Source organism: Zonotrichia albicollis, chromosome 5 (assembly GCF_047830755.1).
Source record: "Zonotrichia albicollis isolate bZonAlb1 chromosome 5, bZonAlb1.hap1, whole genome shotgun sequence".
NCBI classification, from domain to species: Eukaryota; Metazoa; Chordata; class Aves; order Passeriformes; family Passerellidae; genus Zonotrichia; species Zonotrichia albicollis.
In genome coordinates, this window is record NC_133823.1 from 10065167 (window position 1) to 10088189 (window position 23023).

Below are 23023 nucleotides of genomic sequence, written 5' to 3' on the forward strand. Positions count from 1 at the left end.
GGGCAGTTTGTTCCCAGGCTCCTGTGCTGCTCTAAGCCTGTTGGAGGGGGAGCTCCATTCCTTTGACAAACCCGAGCATCTGCAAGAACTGTCTGTATCTGCACTGGCTGACACAGGGGTGGCCTTTCTCAGGCTAAAAATGCATTTTTCTGCATTGCCAGAGATCATCCGTCTGAGTCATCTGGGTTTAAGCAGTTGGGAGTGCCATCACACACATCCACCCCCCCAGCATGGACAGTGCCACTACTTGCCCTTAAAAAGTTTTGTGGTAAAGGGGAAGGTAGAGTGGGGACAAAAAAAAAAATTATATTCTCCTTAAAGAATGAAGCTGGGAGTTATCTGCAGGGATCAAAAGTCCTTTAGCATTTCTCTTGACATTGATGGAGAGAGGGTGGATGCAACCTCCACCTTCAGGGTGGGAATGCAGGGCTCACAGCCCAGTGCAGACAGATGGGCAGTGTAATGCCATGCAGGAAGATAGCACTATTTGTACCTAGAGAGGACACAGATAACCCACAACCCAGACAGGTTTTTTATTGCACATGTGGAGGAATTCATGCTCAGGGTCCATATCTCTTCAACATCAAGGTGAGCTGGTGCCAGGTACCCCATGTCTTTCTATTCAGAAAGTGTCACTCACCAACAGCAGAGGTCACTTGGCTGCAGGAAAACCCAGCTCTGCCCTGCAGCAGTAGTCATTTTCCCAAATTTTGAAACTTGGATGAGCAACACTGACTCCTTCAATGTATTAAATATTCTTTCTAACAGCTGATCCAATAACAAAATACTAGTGAAAAATCTCTGCAGCAGGCACAGGGAAATCTCAGCTACACCAAGGGCTGCTGAGATGGATGGAGCAGGAGAAGGATTGGTGCTCTCAGGTGGTGCAAGAGTGACATACACAGAGGTAGGAAGACAAACTCAAAACTTTATTTCTGCAGTTAAGTAGGGAAAATCAAATGCAGTCAAGGCAAGCTCCACATGGTGCATTTCCCAACAGTCAGAGCAGTGGTGACTCCTGCTTGCAGCAGCTCCAAGGATGCAGCGAGGATGGCAGCCTCTGCAACAGGATGGGAGAGGAGTGTCAGGACTGAGATGTGCCTCACCACACTCTGTGTATCACCCAGTCCTCCTCCCTCCACCCCGCACAAGGTCCCCAGTGACATTTTTCTTCAGGATGTGTCACTCTGGCTAACTGTCCATGGCCATTTCCCCACTGCAGCAAACTCGGTCTGGTGTCAAGGTGTTGGCAGGAGAAGCTCTGGGAAGCCCCCTGGCTGCGAGTGACAGCAGCTTTATGGACGAGCACCACCATCCCTGGCTTACCAGAATATGCCAAGCTCCCTCCTGCGGTTGATGTCTCTCTTCATTTGGCAAACAGAGCAAACAGTGCACCACAGGGTGACACAGTAGTCAGAGCAAATGGACCCCTGTTAGGGAGAAACAGGTTAGGGACAGAGGCTTTCCAGAGACCATGTTCCAGCCAAGAAAATGTTAATCGCATTCCAGGTCAAGTACTCTATTCTTCTCAGCAGGCTGCATCCTGAGTAGAAAACACTGAAGCCTTGGGCTGGCAAACCCCAGGAACCACGGAAAGGAAGGAAGGAGCCCTTTGTGCAGGCTGCAGATAACTGCTTATCTTTTGACTTCTGACTTTCAGACTGGGAAGAAAAACGTTCACAAGAACAGACAATGTGGGCAAAGTGAACTTGGGTCCCTATGGTTTGCCCTTGGGATGGCAGCAACAACCTCCCTCGCAGGAAGAAACACCCTCACATAGGCACTGTCCACCTTTCTCCCAGACCTGATCATGGATCTTTATCCGTGTAGCCAGCTTCACCTATTCTTTATTCAGCCCACAGTTATCTCAATCTAAGCTCAAAGACGAAGCAGCAGCTGAGATGGATACGAATGGGAAAAGAAGGGGGAGTGGCAATCCCTGCTGTCCTGAGCCCCTCCCTCAAGCGCAGAGAGAGGGGCCTTGGGGCACCCTGTCCTTCAGGCCCGCAGTGGGTGAGGGGCAGGCTCAGCACTGACCGGGATGTTGTATCTGGTGCGGTACAGGGTCCTCATGGCCACGCTGGTCCCACACAGGCAGCACTCGTTCATGTCCCCAGCCACCTGGCATGCCAGGCAGGGGAAGCAGAACATCCCGCAGCAGCCTGGCAGGGGAAGAAACACAGCCCTGGCTGAGGCTCTGCCTACCGGCCTGGAGCCGCCAGAGCAGCTGGGAGAGCCAGGCTGCCGGGCTGCGCTGTGGCACCCCCACAGAGGCAGCAGGGGCAAGGAAAGCGTGCCCAGGGCACTCACAGACGCCACAGTCGGAGCAGCAGTCCATCAGGCCTGTCTGCCACATGCACCTCGAGACAGAGGACATGGCCGCGCCAAATTGGGGCTGGATCGTCACTACGGTTGGGGCAGCCATTCCCAGGCCCTCTTCTGAAAGAGACAGGAAACAGGAGAGTCAGTGATAAAACCGTGCTTGGTCTGAACCTACAACCAAGCTGGTGGCTACCACCCTTCCGCAGGCCGCCTCCTGCCCAACTCCCTAGCTGCCACTGAAGGGGATAGAGCATAACCATATCTTGCCTGCATTTCTATCTGTTCAAGGTTTTTGCATTATCTGCCATTTTATCCAGCCTTCAAAATAGCATCTCTCATGTTCCCCACTCCACTCCATAAAGGCTTTGCTAGTGCTTAGACATGACTCATTCCCCTCATGCTGAACTGGGCAGTGAACCCAAGCTAAAGGGAGTGACTTGGGCATTCCAGTTGTTGGATTTGGTGTATTTTACACGGCATGGGCACAGGGTATGTGGGAAGCAGCTGTGGGCTCACTTCCTCATAACAAAGCCAGGCTACACGCAAGAGAGCAGTATAGAAAACTCGTATCTCCAGTTTCCTGATGTATGGAGCCACAAAGAGAGAAAATCAATGCCCAAAGTTTGAAACATTCTCCTTGCCTTTATGTGGTTAAGAAAGCAAGTAAACCTTGAAAATCAGTAAACCTCAGGTCTAAAATAATAATAATGATGATGATTATAATGATAATAGTAAGAATAGAAACAAGAGTAATTTCTTTCTGCTTCTAATTCCCAAGCCAAGTAAAAAAGCACAAAGCTTTTCTAGGTAACAAGTCTAAGAAAGTTTGGGCTTGGGTGGGGTTCTCTGAGATAAGATAGACTGCCTGCTCACATTTGTTGTGACTTCTTTTCTGTAAATTGGGTGGATTTATTTTATGTCTTAGAAACAGCAGTTTGACAAAGGCAGACCCACCCTACTGGGTGGTCAGCCTCTTCCTCCTCCTCATCCTATTGCTTCTGATCTCAGAAGCCAGAATAGAAACTGAAATGAAGGAGTGATGCTGGGGGAGCACTTTCTTTCTCCATAAGCACTTTCTTTCTCAAGAAATCCCACTCATGGCTTCAGCTGGTAGCACCAGCCTGCAAGCCCTGCAGGAGTGCAGCTGGGGGTAGTATCAGGTGTGTGCCCAGAGGGAAGCGCAACACCTCTGCCAACCCACAGCTTCCCTCTGCCTGGAACAGCAGTGCCACCACACAAGTATTATTCACCTATTTTCTCCTCTCCTAGCTGCAAACAATAATGAAGAGTTTGAAGCATAGCTGCTCTTGCCACCAACAGCACAACCCATTGAAGGGACAAGCACACGGAGAGAGCAGGTATCACAACCCATCAATATCCAAACTTCTGGCAGGGCATCTCAGTTTAAACAGAGAGTACTGAGTACCAGTCAGATTCATTTAACACATTTGTACAATTGTGTTAGCATCAGAAAGCAGTAAGCAAAGGTAAACTCTCCATAATCCAGCTTTTGCGCACAGCTTTTTAAATCATATTCCCCCCCCCCCCCCCGGTAGGATTTTCCATATAGTTTGATTTATATTTTGTGCTAAGCAGGAAAAAAGAAAAAAAACCCCTACTTTGACACTATTACCCCACTCTTCCCAGGCTAACAAGTTAGTAATATTTCCATGCTTTTAGAGAACTAACCTGGTGAGCAGCCTTGCCTCCTCTCCCTGCACAAAGAGGCTCTGGCAAAGATGAAACTAAACTAACTTTGGCAGCCAGTAGTAAAAAACATACAAGTGGGAGGTAACTTGAAGGGGGAGGTCTGGAGCTGGGCCCTGTCCTTACAACCACAGACTTTACAAATGCAGAACACAGTAATTTATTTTTCCTTTTCCCAAGATTAGTTATTTCTTTTTTTAAGAAAATGTTTGCATGCTTATTGTCTTATTCCCTTAACTTTGCCCACATGATGTTGCTGCTCAGGGAAGAGCAGTTCTGAATAATGTACTTTTATCAGAACAGACATACAGGTTTTCATTTCTTAGAAAACACATCCTACATGGGGAGGCTTTCCATAATAATTAGGCTGATTCCCTAAGTGCTTGTCACTGGCCGTGTAGCCCAGCCACTACAATAAAATTAACTGAGCAATTACCACACACATAAATTTCACTTCATAAGACACTGATATTACAGTTTCTACACTGACATGCCCCAAATACGTAACCACTCATGTCCCGTGCAAGACAGTTTTGGATGCACTTCCAAATTTTGTGGAGAATCTGTGGCACTAGGACAGCACTTTTTGTTTCCCAGCAGGATGCACACAGCATGCAGAGATCCCAGAGAGGGTCTGGGTGGTGTTTCTCAGGAACAAGTCAAGCTCAATGCATCCCATGGGAAGTGCTGATGCTGAGATTCCCTTCTCTCTCATCCTCATGAAGAATGGGGAAAGGAGAAGTTTGGGCTGAACTTCAATATGGCAGCTTTGCCAACAGGCTGGGACTTCGGGTGCTTTATGGGAAGGCTTTTACCAGTAGTGCTGCCGAGAAAACAGAGAGATGTGCCTTGAAATGCTTCCCTTGGCTTCCAGCAGCTCCAAAGTTTCTGTGTCTGTCCCTGCTTTTTACAATGGGGCTGCCTGGCCACTCCCTGGCTGGCTCATACACAGTTGGTGTTCTTTGTGAGAACATTGCAATAGGCTATGAAAACTGAGGTTTGCAAAAAGTTGTGAATCAGCAGATTGTCCCTGGAGGAGGAGATGCCTGACATCCCAGCAGCTGGCTGGATGAGGCTCATGGCCAGAAGTCTGCTGGGGAGGAGGGAAACAGGAAGCTGAAATGCAGTCAGGTTTTCTAGGTGGTAAGAAGGAAAAGCTCCAGAGAGACCTCCGAGCACCTCCCAGTACCTAAAGGGAGCTACAAGAGAGCTGGGGAGGGACTTTTCACAAGGGCATGTAGTGACAGGGCAAGGGGGAATTGCTTTGAACTGGAGGAGGATAGGTTTAGTCTGTATTACAAAGAAATTCTTCATTATTGGGGTGGTGAGGCATTGGAATAGGTTGCCCAGCAAAGCTGTGGATGCCCCATCCCTGGAAGTGTTCAAGGTCAGGTTGGATGGGGCTTTGAGTAACATGCTCTACTGGAAAGCATCCCTGCCCACAGCATAGGGTTTGAAACTAGATGATATTTAAAGTCCCTTCCAAACCAAGCCATTCCATTTTTATTTCTAAGAGGACAATGGAAAAATTCCACTGAAATCAATATTCACCAATTTAACATGCACTACAGTAAATGCAATACTGATGAGGATTCAGGAGCACAAAGGTATTAAGGAGGATTAAAAACATCTCCCTTAATACCTTTTTGCTTTCTCTGCAAAGGACAAAGTATGGATTACACAGTCTACCTCTGTATTTTATGGAGCAGCTACAAGCAGAAACTCATCTATTCCAGTTTGGGCCACTCACACGTAAAAGTTTGTGCTTGTTCTCTGTACCACTTAAAAGAAGTCCAACCTGCAGCTTCAAACATGACCACAAATGAACAAAGCCACTTTCCCCAGCACGCTGCCTTGTACTATTTACACAAACTAAGGTGTCTTCAGTGGTAAGAGGTGTGTTCTTTCACAGAGGATCCATGAATCCCATTGGTGTGCAGGTCAGGGGGGCTGTCTGGCACAGGAGGGTGCCTGGAGGCCTCTCTCCAAAGCTCTGGTCCCACCAGTCCTTTCCGGAGACAGAGCTCTGTTTCAGACATGGAGAAGGTCTTCTGAATCAGAAACTTCACCTTTTTGCTAGATGTCTCCACAGATTCAACGGAAGAACATGTTACCCACAAACCTCGCTCTCTTCCCACAGCTTGAAATGGCTCAGGCAGAAGGGAAGTTCCTACAATGGTAAAAGCTGCAGGAGAATGGAACTGAGAAAGTGCAAGGGGAAATTTTCACAGCCCTTAGAAATATAGCTGAGGGTCAGTTGCACATCTCACCAACACTGAAGCCATTGCAGTTGCTACAAGCAGGGAGCTGCTCCCATGTCTGCACATCCCTCATCTCTGCCATGCCAGGAACACTGCACGCAGTGGAGAGAGTCTTGGGTGGCTGATCAGAGAGGAAATGATACTATGCCTGAGAGTGTGCAGTGTGTCCGGGGCCTGAACCCCTGTGCCACAGGCACCGAAACATAAAGTCCAGCACAGTGAAGAGCTCCCAGCCAGGGCCAAAGGGTACCACCAGCTTCACAGCCGCTCTTAGTCACAGCTGGTCACACCTAAAAGTGGTTTCAAATCCCTCTACAATTGCATGCTAGCACTAACAATGGTTTGTCACAAGATGTTTCACACATCTTGTGTGAGAAAGACATCACACATCTTGTAGCTGAGCTTCTGCTTCCTGTGGCTTGCTACCTTTTCATGCTTTCAGTGGCGCCACTCTTTCTCTAGGTCACTCAGACTTATGGGATAATATCCTGTGGGAATCAAGTTTTACCTCAGGAGCTCACAAGGTAAAAAACAACTAAAGTAAAATCAACAAGTCAATCCCCTTGTTACAAACGGATCAGTCCAACTTACACATTTTGTAGTCTGCTGCTTCAATAACTGCCTAAATCTCACTGAGTTCACCTGCACGCAAGCAGAACTACCAGAAGGTGCAAGTGCGGATCTCCCTGTACCCATCCCCATCCCCATAGAATGGTGGGAAGCAGGAGAGCACTTCAGCTGCTCTTGGGTCAGCTCCAGAGGCTTTCTGGAGTAAGCTGGCCCATGGCTAATTTCCAGCTTGGACATGTGCTCTTTGCCTTTTCTATGGCAGTTTTATCCCAAGCTGATGGCTTCCTCCGGAGCAATGCAGGGGATGATGGACCTTCCCTTCTGCTGTCCCTTGTGTCTGCCACACGGGGTGTCCTTGCTTTAACACCTGAGCAGGAGTGAAGTGAACAGCCACACAGGATGCATCATAAAGTTAATCCAGCATTAACCAAGGTATTAGCAAAAGGACATCCAACGCACTTTGCAACGGTATTTGGTGGGTGAAAAGTATTTTTTTAATGTATTGATGTTATTTAGCAGAATACATTGTACTGTAGATTAAAAAAGGCCTTTACTACTTAATAATAATAATGTTGTTTCTTAAGACAGATGGGAGAAGGTATTGAGAGATGATGTGCAAGATGGGAAAGCTGTATGGCTGCACACCTTCTGCATGTACATGACTGCAAGTGCCCCTCAAAGGAGAGCTTTGCTTCTCTATGACAGTCTCATGACCCAACATTGCTCACCCTGATGGAAGGGTAGGTTATAACCTCTGATGGAAGATCCCCAGCAGTTTAACCTCCATTTTTCTGACTTAACATGTCATAAATAAATCAGCACTGAGCAGCTTGAATTCTTGAAGGCAACATTTTGCCTCTTGTTTCCCCTCCTGCCACTGATTTCTCAAGCAAACCCCAAAGACAGCAGATAACACCACTCACTGCCTCTGCACCTGCCGTGTGGGGATGGTTTCCCTATGTGCATGTCCCAGGATGTCCCCTGGCAGCACAGCATCTCACAGCTGAGCTGAGACACAGGGAGGACTGAGGGAACACTTCCCTCATCCTACCCAGCACATGAGAAAAAACCCACCAGTAGCTGTCCCCAGGTGCTGCTAGCAGTGGTCCTGATGTGGAGAGCATATTCATCAGAAAAAGCCACAATAAGGGAAGGAACTGTGTAGGTGCCAGAGTACTGCTTGGGGCTGAGCAATCAGAAGTTTATCACTTGTCACCTGGGAAAGGAGGCATGCACTGCACCACACCTCCAGCCTGCCCTTTATCTAGCCAAGAGCAACCTCAGCCCCACCAGCTCCGAGGACAACTTGTGTATTCATGGCCTTGGCTTTCTGCCCTGGACTTTCCTCCCAAGAAGGAGAGAGGCAGGAAACTCCCACCCCTATCGAGCAAACACAGTCAAAGTGACACTTAAACATGGTCTGCCAAATCCTTCTTTTACTGCCTTGCTGCACCCACTGGGCACTGTCATGCATGCGGAAGTGCAGGGGAAAAAGGGATCATACAAACTGTAAGCAAATAAATTCAAGGTGCCTTCTAGCATATGCTTAAGAGCACAACAATAATGCATCTTATGGTGTACATAAGTCTGTGCTTTCCTCCATTTTCCTCTCAAGTACTTTTATTTCCATTTATACATATTCCGTGAAAAAGTGATTAATAGTATGACAGAATTTGGGGAAAAAAAGCTCTGATGAAGCTGAAAATCTGTTCGACAAATATTTGGCTGTGCTGCAGCATGACAGGCAACAAAAAATGCATACAGGTTTGTTTTTCTACTAAGCAGCCAACTAGTGGTGTGATTTTACAGTGCTGAAGTGAACACTCAACAGCAAACAGTGGTTTCACCAGTGTTGAAGTTTCTCCCCAAAGCAGTCCCCTGGTGTTATGTATGTGCTGCTGCTTGTGAGGTTGAACAGTGATAACCTGAAGACAAAATTATTCCACTTCAACATCAAATCACAGAAAAACATTTATGCTGGAAAATACCTCTAAGATCATTGAGTCCAGCCACTAATGCAGCACTGCCATGTTCACCACCATGTCCCCAAGCCCCACAACCTCACACCTTTTGAACACTTCCAGGGATGGTGATTCCACCACTTGCCTGTTCCCATGTGTGACCACCATTTCAGTGAAGGAATTTATATCCAATCTAAACCTCCCCTGGTGTAACTTGAGGCCGTTTCCTCTCCTCCTGTGACTTTACCTGGGAGATGAGACCAACTCCCACCTGGCCACAAGGTCCTTTCAGGGAGTTGCAGAGAGTGAGATACTTTACATTCAGAGCTGAACTCTGTGAATGCTTTGACATCAGAGCAGGAAAAGAATAAGGTCCTGTGGAATGGGCAGACCACCACTTTCCCCCACTACCCTTACAAACTGTTACAGGCTTGGTTCTGTTCTTTATGCAGTTGATGAAACTTATTTTATATTAGGTGTATTTTATTTATTTATTTTATTTTGTATTAGGTGTACTTCCTTGTTACTGTACCTGTCACAGACAAGCTATGCAATTTGGAGCATCTGTGTTTTGCAGGCATAAGAAGTCAGGGGTGGCTTTGGATTTTGTTTTGCATTAGGATGGGAACTTGCACTCCCAAAAATACAGCTGTATTGTTAGAAGCATTGAACTTGGCATGAACACTGTTCTTTTGTTGTTGCTTTTTTCCTGTTTCTTTTAAATGCATTAGGCCTCTTTCTGCTTTATTCAGACAGAATCACTTCTGTACAGCTGCCTGGAAGTGGTATTTTTTATGTTTTTTTTTTTTTTTAAAACATCACCATCCAGGCAAAGAAAAATGCTGTAAAACCAATGAAGTTTTTTACTATTCTTTTGTAATTCTTGTACTGCATCTAGCACACTGCATTAAAATTTGCTCTGGCCTTTTGCCTCCATCACAAAATGCAGGAAGGCATTGCAGGAAAAGCAAAATCACCTCTTCAGTACACCAGAAGCCTTCAGCTAGTACCTAAAGTTCTCATTATCCATGGCCAGCTAAGATGCACATTTTTTCTTGGCAGCTTTCTTCTGAAGCTCAAACAGAGCCTCTCTCCTGATATTTGCACCATGAAGTGTTTAGAAATTAACTAATGGCCCTCTGCTAACTTTTGCCAAAGTGGAAATAGAAAAGCAGTGCCTTTTTTTTCCAGATCATGTCCCCCGTGGCTGGTGAGATGCCTGACCACTGCCATGGTGCTGCCAGGCTCCCTAGCAGCCAGACCGGCTGGCACAGGCACTGCAGCTGTTCACACAGCACAGCTCCTGCAGCACCTGCTTGGGAATAGAGGGAGGGAAAACCCTGACCCGCCCCACCAACACCATTATATTTACCAAGAAATACTAATAGCAGAACCCAGGCAGAGTTTGCCTTGGCTGACCCTCCTCTGACAAGTCTTCTCCCTGGGAAAGGGGAGTGTGAGAGCTCCCATGTGCCACCGTACAAAACAGGCTTCTAAGGCAAAGATCCAGCCCCACCCTGCAGGTTCCCAATGCCTTGGCAACCTCTCCCTTTATCCTTGCAGGAGATCTTTTACTTCTATAGGGCTAATCCTGGACAAAGAGCTGGTGTTGCTTTGATACACCCTTCTACAAAGTGCAACACACAGGCAACGGCTGATGTTGGTACAGAGCTTTCTGTTTCACTGAGCAGTGTTTCAGTTTGGGACATTTGACCTTTCCGTTGCTGGAAAAAAGCATTTGTTATCTCACCATCCTGTGGAGGAATACTTGGGAAAGGACGCGTGGGAGAAAGGCAATGATAGTGGAGAAGAAACTTCCAGAGGATGTTGTTTAGTTCTGCAAAAACACACTAATAAAAGTTGATGCTTAGAGACAGGAGTATTTGAAAACTTTTTAAGAAACTGCATCCAATTACAGCAGACAGCATCTTAGTGAAGATTTGGAATAGAACACCTTGGGAATGAAGGGAGGAGATGTACATATATCTGCCAGCAGATCCAAACAGGAAGGTTTTAGCCAGGAAGCAGCTCGGCCTTTATCTCTTTTGCACTTAAAAATTATTAATTTCTGTGCTTTAATCATAAAATGCTCATGCAATTAATGTGCTCGGTAGCCTTTACCTCTTTTGCACTTGAAAAATTATTTATTTCCTTGTGTTAATCAAAAATTTTTCACAAATTTAATATCCTCAGATTACTGCCTGGAACCTAAAGCTTTCTGTTTTTCAGGCAATGAACCTAAAATACAGCTATGTCTTATCTGTGTGAAATGAAATTAAGATGAATTTGGAAAACTCACACAGAAAATATGAAGTGATTCTCAAGTTCCGGACATGAGGACTGTTTTGAAACTTTAATTTACACTGTATTTAGTGACACCTATTTCCTCTTCTCATTTTAAGACTTGTGACAAGCAGTCATGAGACAAAGGACACCAGAAGGTACAAACACATGACAAAATGTGAGCTCTTCCCAATTATGAGCTACTTAAAGATGCTTCAGTATGTTAAAAACAGATTAATAACTTTTGCCACGACCTCACTAAAGTAACACTACTGAAACTGATCCATACTAGTTACAAGACTTTTTAATTACTAGTAAATAGCTAATAAAAGTTCAACTTCAAGTCGGATGCATCAAAATTTTCCCTCTACAAAACGCAGCTATGTCACAAAACTGATCAGAAGCTTATGGTCTTTCATTATTAAACTCTTTTCTTCAACTTAATACTTTCTCCACCCCACAAATACAAACCCTATTTAAGAACAACTTCTGTGCAAGGACCATTTAGTTAGCCTGCACTTGCTATTTTTACTGTTTCTAGGCATTCCCCTAGAAAGAGGTTTTTCCTGTAAGACTACAAATAAGACCGGTAGGCATAAGTCAAAACAAGCGGAATTCAAATAAACGTCAACAGTTTGCATTGACAGATGAACTTGTAGCCCACAATCAACCACTCCTCACACGCATTTGGCAACAGCTCTGGGCTTCTCTGTTTTTGTTTTCAGTCCTTAGAGTGTGTTCAAATCACTCTTGACAAACAAGCTTAGCTCACTCTGTGCAGGCAACTTTGCAGAAGCCTGTCCTTTTCACATGGAAAGCACCTGCTGCAGCAATCACAGCAAGAGCAGAAATCTTAAATACTTCTCTACTGACTCCTTACTGTGGAACCTCACACATTTAGAGTCCTGACAGTTTCTAGACATCCCAGAAGAAAAACAGTCATTGCAACTCTTCCATGAAGCAAGCTCCAACTCAAACTCAAAATTACCTTTGTAATAAATCAGACCATCAAACATACACACATTTGTACAGACAAATTTATTTACATCCGGAAATAATTTTGCATTTTTACCTGTGCTGTCACTAAGAGACACCTGTTTCATATAAAATCTTGGGATCACAGTCTCCAGAGCATGACAGAAGTTTGCTGCTACTACACAGGACCAGCAGAGCTTTTTGGAGCTCACTTTTTGGAGCATCTACGCAGATTGAAGTTATTCGCAGATAACCAAAACTTCCACTTTTTTATTATCAAATTATCAAAATTGCATTTCAGAAATAAGAATGTTTCCACCAGCTTTTATAAATAAACAATATAAAGCAGCTATATTTATATTACAATTATTTATATATTTTCCTTCTTACAGAATCTACACTTCAGTTAGACTAAAATATCAGTATAGTGATTTCAACTATCTGTTCTCTGAAGGCTCTTCTGCATTTAAGCCTTTTCATTTCCACAGATTTCCAAGCACAATCCCTATGAAGAGCAGAATTCCTACAGTACGATTTGAAGCAAATTTTTTCCAACAGTCTTCGGGCTTGTCTATGTCCAAAGTGTAAATCTGCAAAAGTACAGTATAACATTAAAGGATTATTATTATTCTACAGATTCATAAATATCTTACAGATCACAAAATTATCTGCAGCTTCAAAAAATTATTCTTAAGCTCTAAAGACTATCCTTAACTCCACAAGAAACAGGAATACTCTGCGTTTAATTTTTTTTTTGCATAACTGGCATCTGTGTTTGACAGATTTTTTTCAACATACAGCAGAAAAGTCAAGGATCTCATAAGAACATAATTCCCAGACCATCTCAATGGAAGCCCAGTTACTGGTGTGTCTGGATTGATACTTAAAAGTGCAAAAATATCTGGGTATGTAAATAAGTTTTGAGATTTTCCTCAGTAGGTTGCCACCTAATTCTTCAATGTAACTTTAAATAAAAATGAATGCACTTTTCCATCTCTGTTGTTCTATGTTTCAGTAGAGATAAGGCACTGGAGAGCCAGCAGTGAACCAGAGCAAGTGCCAGAGCCTGCCGTGCCACACAGGGCTGGTTTCAGTCCAGTTGCTCTTAGCCAAGTCCATGCAATTCCCTTCCAAACAAGGACCAGGACACCTGCAATAGCAGCCAGAAGGCCTGGCTTACCCACATGGCAGCTGTCTGCTATGAGTCACAAATAAAAGTGGGAAAAAAAAAACCCAACAAAAAAAATTCCCAACTCACAAGGTACAGCAAGAACAAATTTACTGAAAAAATATTCCCAAAATCAAAATTTGGTGCAGAAGTCTTGAGCACAATAACAAGAGGAAATGTTGAGCAAAATGAGTGGAAGGATTAACAGAGAAGGAGCCCCAAAAACCTCAAACTTTGCACTTCAGCCTTTGAAAAAGTTAAAATAGAAAGAAGTACTTGACTGAAAGAAGTGAAACCTTCCCCAGGAGATCTGCTTCATTTGTGGCTGTAGAGAAAACAGGGGTGGGTCCTGGTCAAATAATCAAAAAAAACTCTTCACAAGCTTCTCAAACACGATGTGATCCACGCCCTTAAGAACCTGTCAGCTCCTCAGACACTGGGAACTTGAAACACTGAACTGGCAAATTAAACTAAACAGCAGCTAAGCTATTCTTTCAGAAACACATGGAAAGTAGAAGATGTTATTTTTCTACTGGCACACCTCTTGAGAGGGATACAATTTGATATCATCATGACCAAATTTTTCTGCCTCAGGCAGAAAAATTCAGTGAATCAAGGAAATCTTGGAAATCCTGATCCTCAAGCACCTTATGCAGCTTTCTAAACTCAGTTAGACACAATCAGAAATCTTGAACAAGAAGATAAGCATAAAAATATTTAAGCAGGACTATACTAAAATAATTCCTCAAAAAGAAGCTACTCTGTGGTATACAGAACAGTTCTGCTCTTTTGACTTTGGCAGTCCACACAATTGTGAATTCCCCATCATTTATACTCATTAGTCTGCATCCCCACTTACAAAGATCCTTAAAAGTGGTTCTCATTTTATGACAAAACAACAGCACAAAGGCTCTCTGACAATTCAAACTGTAAATGATAATGCAGAGGACATAGGAGTCTTTTCCTCATACATTTCCAAGCACAGTCACTATGAAAACAGTGACTGAGTGCCAGACTACATCACCACAAGGATTCTCTTACCCACTGATATGTTTAATATCCATTACCTGCATGAGCTCCACCCACTAAAATGCAACATTGTGATCAATGTGCTTTATAAAAAGTTCCCCATCACCAATCCAAATTTAGCTTCTCAGACTAGTAATGGTTTTACTACTTGCAATACACAATACTCTGCCATTACTTACCTATCAACACCAGCAATTAATTTTTGAATAGACTGACTTGTCACTTACTACAACACTGTATAACACAGTTGTTAGGATTCAGAAATAACAAGATAACAAGATCCTATCTGCATCCTTTACTGACAAAGCTAATCTCTTTCTTTCTGTTATTCATAAAAATTTCTAAATGAATGCAACTACAAGACTGAATTGGATTGTTCTCTGCTTTAAGAGAACTGTCAATTAACATAAAATTATAACGCTAACATCTGCTATTATGCGTGCCAGACACTGCAAGAACTGAATCAGAACAGTCAACACCACAGTATTTTGCAGCACACTGAGGTGGATCTAGCAGCAGCTGCTGCTGACAGTGAGAAGAAAACCCTTTCCTTGAGATCACAGCTTAACATGTGGCACTTCTCTTGGTTACAAACAAACTGAAACTCAGTGCTCCACTGTTTGTGGTCAGGACTGAAGGTCTCCTCAACCAAAAGGTCTGCAAAAGGTACTTCAGAAGACCAAGCTTATTGTCAGAAGACTTTAGTTCTCTTTACAGGAACTGCTTTTCATGGGTAGCTCATTAACTGATGGGAGTTGAAAAGCCCTCTGACTTCTTAGTAAGAACTTCCTCATGGAAAAAGTATGATAAATCCATCAAACCTGGTGTGCCAGGTGAGCCCCTACGGTGGCCACAGCCGAGTAATACGGGAGGGTTTGGCTGCAATTGACCCCTGTCACACACAAACTCAGGAGCATTGCCAGGCTGAAGCCACTGAGCCACTGCTTTGTGTCCTTCCTGAAATGCAATGCAGTTGACTTCACACCAATCATGATGTCGTCCCTCTTATCCTGGAATGAAAAGATGAATTACCACAAAATCCATAATCCAATGCCATTTCATAAGAAAAATAAAAATGAAGGACTTGCTTAAATCTTCTATGCTTCTTACTAGGAGCCCAATTTAAGGGCAGTTGTAGGTCCCTACACTAAAATTTAAACTAGAAGGCTGGCCTTAGAGCTGTTTAGCAGCCAGGAGTTCATACCAATGTCAAAGATATTTCCACAACACAAAAGCATAAGAGCACAAAGGGTATTGCACTTCCATCTTTCCACCTGACTTGTAAAACCTTGGCAAACAGCAATTAAAATTTTTAAGGGCTGGGACTTCTTTGGGACTGCTTCAGCTCAGCTGCAGGTGAAGAACTGCAAGAGGTTAGTTCTGCTGTTTGACAATAAATTTGTAAACAAAACACACAAACTTGTGTGTTTAAACACTGGTATCCGGAAGGTTTCACTGTCACCCTACCTGATGTGCATAAATGGTGTCGTACACCAGTGTCCACATGACTCCAGCAAAGTACAAGGGCAAACACACAGACCACTCACATGACCCTTTGATGGCAGACCAGCCAAGAAGGGCTCCCCAATTAAATGTAAATCCTAAAAACATTAAGAGAATTTAAAAAAATGGAAGTTACAAGAATGCTAGCAGCAATTAAATACAATTTATCTGAGAGTGTATCATATCAGCAGCCTTTTATATAATACCAACATCTCCATTTTTCTACCACTTATCTTCAGGCAGGTAATAAATATAAATAATTTGACATTTAATACTCTGGACATGCAAGAAAAATTACATATGCCACACATTTTTCCCTAATTTGAGTTTGACTTCATTAGTGTAGGGAAACATTTGCACAGAACTATTCTAGAATACTCTAACAACAGGTCTGAAGGTAAAATGCTCAGGTGTCAGTGTAACAAAACATGTCAGGATAACTGGCTGCAAAACAGTACACAGCAGCCAACTATGGTACTTCTAGCCTGAAAATGACAATTTTTGGTCAAAATTGAAGCTGAAGACAGCTGGAATATGAGAGCCAATATACACAGGTTTATTTTAGTAGCTCAACCCAAAAGACAAGCACCATCAGTGTTGCAGTGTGTTGCAATGTCCTGTTTTAAACTTCCGGGTCCCTTCCCATGTGTGCCTATACCTTCTCCCTTCCCCCTCACCCCTTGCTGAGTGTGCCCTGTCAATCAGGCTAACATACCAGCAAGGCGTCGTGTGATTGGTCCCTCAGGCCTGGGGGACATTGGATAGGTGTCCCTAGTCCCTTGAGACCCTGCCCCTTTTACCTGGTTGGTAACTCACCTGTCCCCTCCCCTTTCCCCTGTCCCTGAGCTTATAAGGTTAATGAGACCATGCGGCCGGTATTCTGTTAGCAGCAGTTGCCCCGGTGCAGACATCTCTGTACCCATGGAATAAACATCTGGCAACCCTCCAGCAGAATCCACTCCTATTTTCTCTTCACCATCGCCAGAAGCTCTCTCTCCTGAGGTAAACGGAGTCCTGACAAGCCTGGACTTGCGCCTGTGCCCCGCTGCACTCTCCAGCAGCCAAGGTATCTCTGGGGTAAAACACCACAGTGCTGCCTTTGGCCCAGCAGCGAGGGTCAGAACTGGCCCAGGCACAATCTAACTGGTTATATTGGGATCATACTCCAATATATTGGCGTCCCTGGGTGGGCGGAGTGACTCCGCAGCCCGAGAACGGACTCGCAGTACCTCAGAAAAGCTTCTAGCAGCCGTGCATCCAGCTGAAAGGAGCCTGGCTTCAAGACTCCCAGCTAGAGACTTTGGGAATATTCCCAGAAAAAGTTTCATGGACTGTTCGGCGCCTCTGGAAAGCCCAGCTTCTGTTTGGTGAGCAGATTTTCCAGAGGAAGAAAAGGGTAGCCTCTCTTGCACCCAGAGAGAGGTCCTTTTCCGGTGGAGACCTGCCTGCCTAGACCCAGCCTACAGCTTCCATTTCACGTGAGTATCTCTGCTTTCGGTAGAGCAGAAGCTCAAAAACAGACTCTGCCGTGAGTTCTGTTCCTTTTTGCCTTTGCATTTTTGGCTGCGCAGCCCCACAGACGGGAATTCATAGCGTTCTAGCTTTAGTTTTCTGCCGCGTGTTTCACTGTCTTTTAGAATTCGCGCCGGAGCGGGATCGCTCTCTGCCCTTCCCCCCCGGCTCAGCAGTGTGCTCGGACACGTGTTAGGAGACTCTCTCTCTTTCTCTGTGCGGGGGAGGGGGGGGGCTCTCTTTCCACATGGCCGGGGGACCTGCGGGGTCGGGAGTGCTCTTTGCACACGCGGCGCGGCGGGGGGGGGCCCGGTTTCGGCTTGCCATGTGGAGTGGCTGCTCTCTCTGCTCTGCAGGGAGGCTGCATTCTACGTCGGGAAAGGCTTTGTTTCTGCCTCGGTTCGGCAGGGCGTGCCCTGCTGCTGCTGCCCGGGAATTTTAAAAGCAGTATATACAGCTGCATTGTGAAGCTTTTGTCTGCTCTTTATCGCTTTCTGTGGTTTTTTTTTAGAAATTGGTAGCTGATTTTAGCTTTATTTTTGGTCAGACGGGATTAAGTACTTTGCTTTTTACATCTAACATGGGTTCCAAACTTAGCATTGTACAAAGGGGAGTGTATTATAATATTGTTAGCATTTTAGTCAATGGTAATGTGAAATTCTCTAAAGGAAAATTGAAACAGTTTATAAGATGGCTTTTTCTGCAGTTCCCAAACATTTCCCCTGAAGAAATCCACAATATTCAATTCTGGGATAAAGTTGGGAATGAATTGATAACCTTAGGACAATCTGGCAAATCACCCTCAGCTAAATTTGTGTTCTGGAGTTTACAAATTCGAACAGCATTGCTCAAACAAAAGGAAATGGAGAAAAAGCCAAATGTAAAGCCATGTACCTCTGCTCTCCCTGTTTCTCCCAGCTCTAAAACCCCTAAACCTCTTTACCCAAAACTTGGTATTTTAAAGAGAGCACACTCATTGGGAAGTCGGCTCCCAGAGTGTGCAAGAATACCTGAGTCGTCTTGCTCACAAAGCCCTGGCCAGGCTGCGTGGCTTTCCCAACCCCCTGTATCCCCTCCTCTAAAACCCAGAGCACGTGTTAGCTTTCCGGAGAGCAGTGATGTCCAAAATGGCCCCCAGTCCCTAGGGGGCCCACAAGATGGTGGATGCCACGTGGCATCTTCTCAAACCTGGTCTTCTTCTTCCCAAAATCCTCTTAAGCATCCCAAAATTCCTGCCCCATCCCCCTCTCCTCCTGACCCCTTCCCCCGTTCCCCCCCCTTTCCTGCAGTACCCTCAGCTCCGCCCCTCTACTCCTCCCAGGGGGCGTCTGCTGACATGATGTCACCAGGCGTCCCCGCCCCTTGACCCCGCCCCCTGTTCCCACAGTATCCCCGCCCCCTGCCAGCCCCTTGACCCCGCCCCTTGTTCCCACGCATCAGTATCTATTCAGGAGTTATTTTAGAAGCTGAAGACTGATGCTGTACAGACAAATCTGTATTTAAGAAGGGTTTTGAAATAACTGCAAAACTACAGCTCACTCTCAAATGACAAAATGTTTATTTCCACCCTACTCTTCTACCTCCTATCACTGCATCAAAACAAGGAATTAATTTCTAATAATAAAAAAAATCCAACCCCAAAACCACACATCAATGCCAGGGCCTGTCATAAATTAAGAAGCTTGTGGCACAACAGAGCTTTGTCTGTAAGGTACTTCTATTTTGATATAAAGTTATAAAAAGTCAGATTGCTAAAGCTCAAGTACTAACTTGTAAAACACCCCAAAAACTATATCTGAAGTTAAAAAAAGAGAAAAAATCTTTCCATCTCACCTAAAACTAGCTGTGGCCAGTATGTTATTCTCTTCATCAGAGGGTAGGTGATCACAAGGAATAAAGAGGATGCTCCCAGAATGATACTGCAAAAGGTACCAAGAGAATTATTGTTTGCCAGGCTAAAGATCAGCAGACGTAGTGCAGCACTGCAGGAGCTGTACATGGTACTGATCTAATTCTTTCCTTTCAATTACAATTCCATGACTAATAACATCCTCCCTCTGACCCCAACACCTTTTCTACTCAAAATCTCAGTGCTTAACTCAGGACCAAGAACCAGACTTTAAAAACCAAAAGATAACTCATACATCACCTGTAGTAATTCAGACACAGAAGCACACACAGTGCCAGGCTGAGCTGTCCCCCGAGAAAAACCAAGGACTGGAAAGTGGAGATATCTCCAGCTGCCAGGGGTCTGCTTGCTGTCCTTGCAACCTAAAAATGGAAATAATATTACCACTAGGTACATCTGTATCTGATGGGCAATTTACAATGTTTTTTTCCTATTTTCTGAAGAGAAATGAAAAGGTCCTAATTCTGTTGTTTGCTTTTGTTTCTCTCTAATGGCATTTTCAGAATCCAGTTCCATTGATGTGGAGTTAATAGCTGCGAAAAGACATTGAATCCCAACTGGGATACAGTGGAATTTAGAAATTCTGTATGGAGCAAGAAATCATACAAGCTAAACTGAAGAAAGAAACAAGTGTCAGAAAAAATTTAAAATAAATGAATGGTGAATACTTGCCAAAGATTACCAACACCAAAAGAACACCAAATGACTGAATTTCACCTCAACATGAGCAAGAACTTCTCTACACTGAGGGTGGCAGAGCACTGGAGCAGGCTGCCCAGGGAAATTGTGGAGTGTCCCTCTCTGGAGACATTCCAAACCCCACCTGAACATGTTCCTGTGTCACCTGCTCCAGGTGCCCCTGCCTTGCCAGGCTGGGCTCGATGATCTCCAGAGGTGCCTTTCAACCTAACAATTCCATGAAATTGTGCATTTTGATGAAAATGGTGTCAAGTCTATTCAATGAGGTTCAAAAGCCAACTTTTACAGAATATTCTGTACATAAAAAGTATCTTGTCTATGCTTGAATAATGTGAATTTAAATAAACCCTTTTAGCTTGTTCTCCCCTCTGCCATCAGGCAATGCTAACATCAAGTACTGCTTTTGGAGCAGTAAACATGCACTTAACACAGCTGTGACCAATTCCACTGCACAGTGCAACCAAACATGGGATGCTTCACTTAAAGAAAATATGTCCCAAATAATCAGTAACACAAAATCTAAACCCCAAATCACCATTGTTACAGGGCTTGCAAGGGTTTTTCAGGATGAAGAGGAGACGAGAATGTTGACCTTGATTTATTATTTTATGATATATATTACATTATGACTATACTAAAAGAATAGAGAGAAAGGTTCTCAGAAGCTTGCTATGCTAAGAATAGAAAAGGAAAGAATCAACAAAGTTCTGTGTCTAGGCAGAAAGCAAGAACAGCTCTGCCGTGAGTGGTCAGTAAATCTAAACATTCACAGGAGACCAATCACGGATCTACTTGTTGCATTCCACAGCAGCAGATAACCATGGTTTACATTTTGTTGCTGAGGCCACAGCTTCTCAGAAAGAGGAAAAATCCTAAAGAAAAGATTTTTCACAAAAGATCTCTGTGACACACCATCACCTACACCAACCTGCTGTTGGCCTGGCCTTTATGGCACCTGTGTTGAAGGAAGCCTTTTAAGGTACCCCAGAAAAAGCTGTGAAGGCAATTTTTAAAACTTTCTATCTGACCACATCACATAATGCACAAATTAAACCATTATATTGAAATTCGTTTTTACTTATCACATCCCCACATCAAATCTGTTTAGCATATGTAGTTGTTAACACGTTCCAAACCCTAAACCATCCAAAGCTTCCATAAACCCCATTCTGATTCTCTGCCTTCCCAACAGCACAAACACAAGTGCCATACTAAGAACTCCACATATTGGATTGGCTCATTAGTCTGTGTCTTGTAGGGCCAAAACTCAAAACTCCAAAACCACAGGAACAATACAGGAAATAAGAACAGGAGGAGCAAACAGCATCATCAGGATGTTCCCGTCCAAGCTGGAACCTGTGCACGTTTTAGAATCTCACACTGGGCACTGCTTTTTACTTATTTCTCTCTTCTGAACAAATGGGAGATGATAAATGAAAACATACAACATAATAGAAGGAGATTAGCTCAGGGCTGGGCATGATACTCTGAACAGCCAAAATTAACAATACAACAATAAAAGGAAACGCTGGTCCTAAAATTAGGGAGGGGGGGGGGGAGTAATTCTTGGATAGATTGTCACTAGCAAGTGTAGCAAAAAAGTGTTACTTGGTTTGTTCTGTGGTGCAAAACAAGGTTGAAAAATAAACTTGTTCAAGTACTGCCTAAAGCAAACAACAGCATGTATTTTATCTTACACAGAGGTGAGTATTCTACAAGACTTAATACAGTCCTAGACAGAGGAAAAAAATACTTTCTACTGGTTTTGGAGGAAATATAAACAAATTAATTGCATGCATGTCAGACAGAAACATGGAGGAATTCCTGAAGCTGGAGCCTGCACTCATCAAGGAATCACTAGTGATGTTCATGGACGTCAGTGCCTTCAGAACCCTTGGTGCATGGCTGAGAAAAAACAGCATGTGTTAAGTGCAGTTTCTCTCCCTGGAGACATTCAAAATCCATTTGGATGTGTTCCTGTGTAACCTGCTGTAGATGAGCTGGCCTTGGCAAGGGGGTTGAGCTAGATCATCTCCCGAGATCCCTTCTAACCCTAAAAATTCTGTTGATTCTGTGACATGGAGACGAATGAGCGCATGCTCGGTTCTCTGAATCACAGAAGGGCTTGAGTTGGAAGGGGACCTTGAAGATCACCTCATTCCAACCCTCGTGTTGTGGGCATGGACACTTTTTACTAGACCAGGTTACTTGCAGCCCCATCTAACTTGGCCTTGAACACTTTCAGCGATGGGCCACCTAAAACTTCTCCGGGCAACCTACTCCAACGCCTCACCATCCTCAGAGTGAAGAACTTATTCCTAATATCTAATCTAAACCTACTCTTTCAATCTGAAGCCACGCCCGCTTGTCGTGTCACTGTGAGCGGCCTGGCCCCGCGGTTCGCTACCTGTCTGTCATAGTCGCGATCCCACATGTCATTGATGGTGCAGCCGGCCCCCCGCATGAGCACGGCTCCCACGCCGAACAGCGACAGCATGTGCCAGTCCGGCAGGCAGCCGGGCGCGGCCGCCAGCCCGATGCTCCAGGTGCACGGCAGGTAGAGCAGCCACGTCCCTGCGGGGAGACAAAACCCGCGGGCGGGCTCAGCGGGGAACGGGAGGCCACGGGCGGCCCCGGCCCTCCCCGCCGCGCTCACCGGCGGGCTGGTGCAGCCGCATGAGCCGCAAGTACGGCTGCAGCGGGGCCGGCGCGGCGCGCACCAGCTCGGCCGCCGAGAAGCTGCGCGGCCCCGGGGGCGCGGCGAGGCGGCGGAGCAACAGCGGTGGGGCGGCGGCGAGGGGCAGGCGGGCGGCGCGGAGCCCGAGCGTGTCCCGGAGCCCGGGAACACTCCGGCACCATCGCGCCAGCAGCGCCGCCGCCATCTTAGCGCCGTCCCGCTGCCGGCGGGACGGAGTCTCGCGGCGCTGCGCATGCGCGGCGACCCCGGGCACCCTGCGCCGGGGCTGAGGCGGGGCGGGGTTGGTGTGTTCTCAGGGAAATCCTCGTCCTCGAAACTTATTGACGTGCTCGTTCTTAACATTCGTGTCATCTCCAAGACCTTTCCTCACTGTAGGTAATTAAAAAAGAAAAAAATCAGATTTTCCATGTGGCCTTTGTGTCTCGT

At 45.1% G+C, this 23023-nt stretch overlaps 1 protein-coding gene across 4 annotated transcripts; it reads right to left on the bottom strand.

Moving 5' to 3' along the window:
• Window positions 1–908: 908 nt before the first annotated feature.
• On the bottom strand, window positions 909–22831 carry COQ2 (coenzyme Q2, polyprenyltransferase). 4 transcript variants are annotated; one of them, XM_074540749.1, is made up of 8 exons: window positions 22556–22831; window positions 22307–22473; window positions 19441–19562; window positions 19125–19210; window positions 2311–2439; window positions 2038–2162; window positions 1327–1430; window positions 909–1060 (listed from the first exon to the last, which is right to left on the bottom strand). In XM_074540749.1, coding segments are annotated over exons 1-8 (960 nt in total). In that variant the 5' UTR covers window positions 22782–22831; the 3' UTR covers window positions 909–1059. The 4 variants fall into 4 exon arrangements, with proteins under 4 accessions (XP_074396850.1, XP_074396849.1, XP_014121327.2 ...); XM_074540748.1 differs by lacking the exon at window positions 909–1060 and having other exon boundaries at window positions 1323–1430; XM_014265854.3 differs by lacking the exons at window positions 909–1060; window positions 1327–1430; window positions 2038–2162; window positions 2311–2439 and adding exons at window positions 12124–12669; window positions 15098–15286; window positions 15744–15877 and having other exon boundaries at window positions 22556–22829.
• Window positions 22832–23023: the final 192 nt, after the last annotated feature.

What these genes read in the sequence shown, in the direction of transcription:
- COQ2 (XM_014265854.3), bottom strand. Translation starts at nt 22,781, where the DNA reads ATGGCGGCGGCGCTGCTGGCGCGATGGTGCCGGAGTGTTCCCGGGCTC. An exon ending in CTGTGTCTGAATTACTACAG is followed by an intron (nt 19,211 to 19,440) that starts GTGATGTATGAG and finishes TACCTTTTGCAG; the next exon opens with TATCATTCTGGGAGCATCCT. An exon ending in GGGCTCACCTGGCACACCAG is followed by an intron (nt 12,670 to 15,097) that starts GTTTGATGGATT and finishes GTACTTTTGCAG; the next exon opens with ATTTACACTTTGGACATAGA.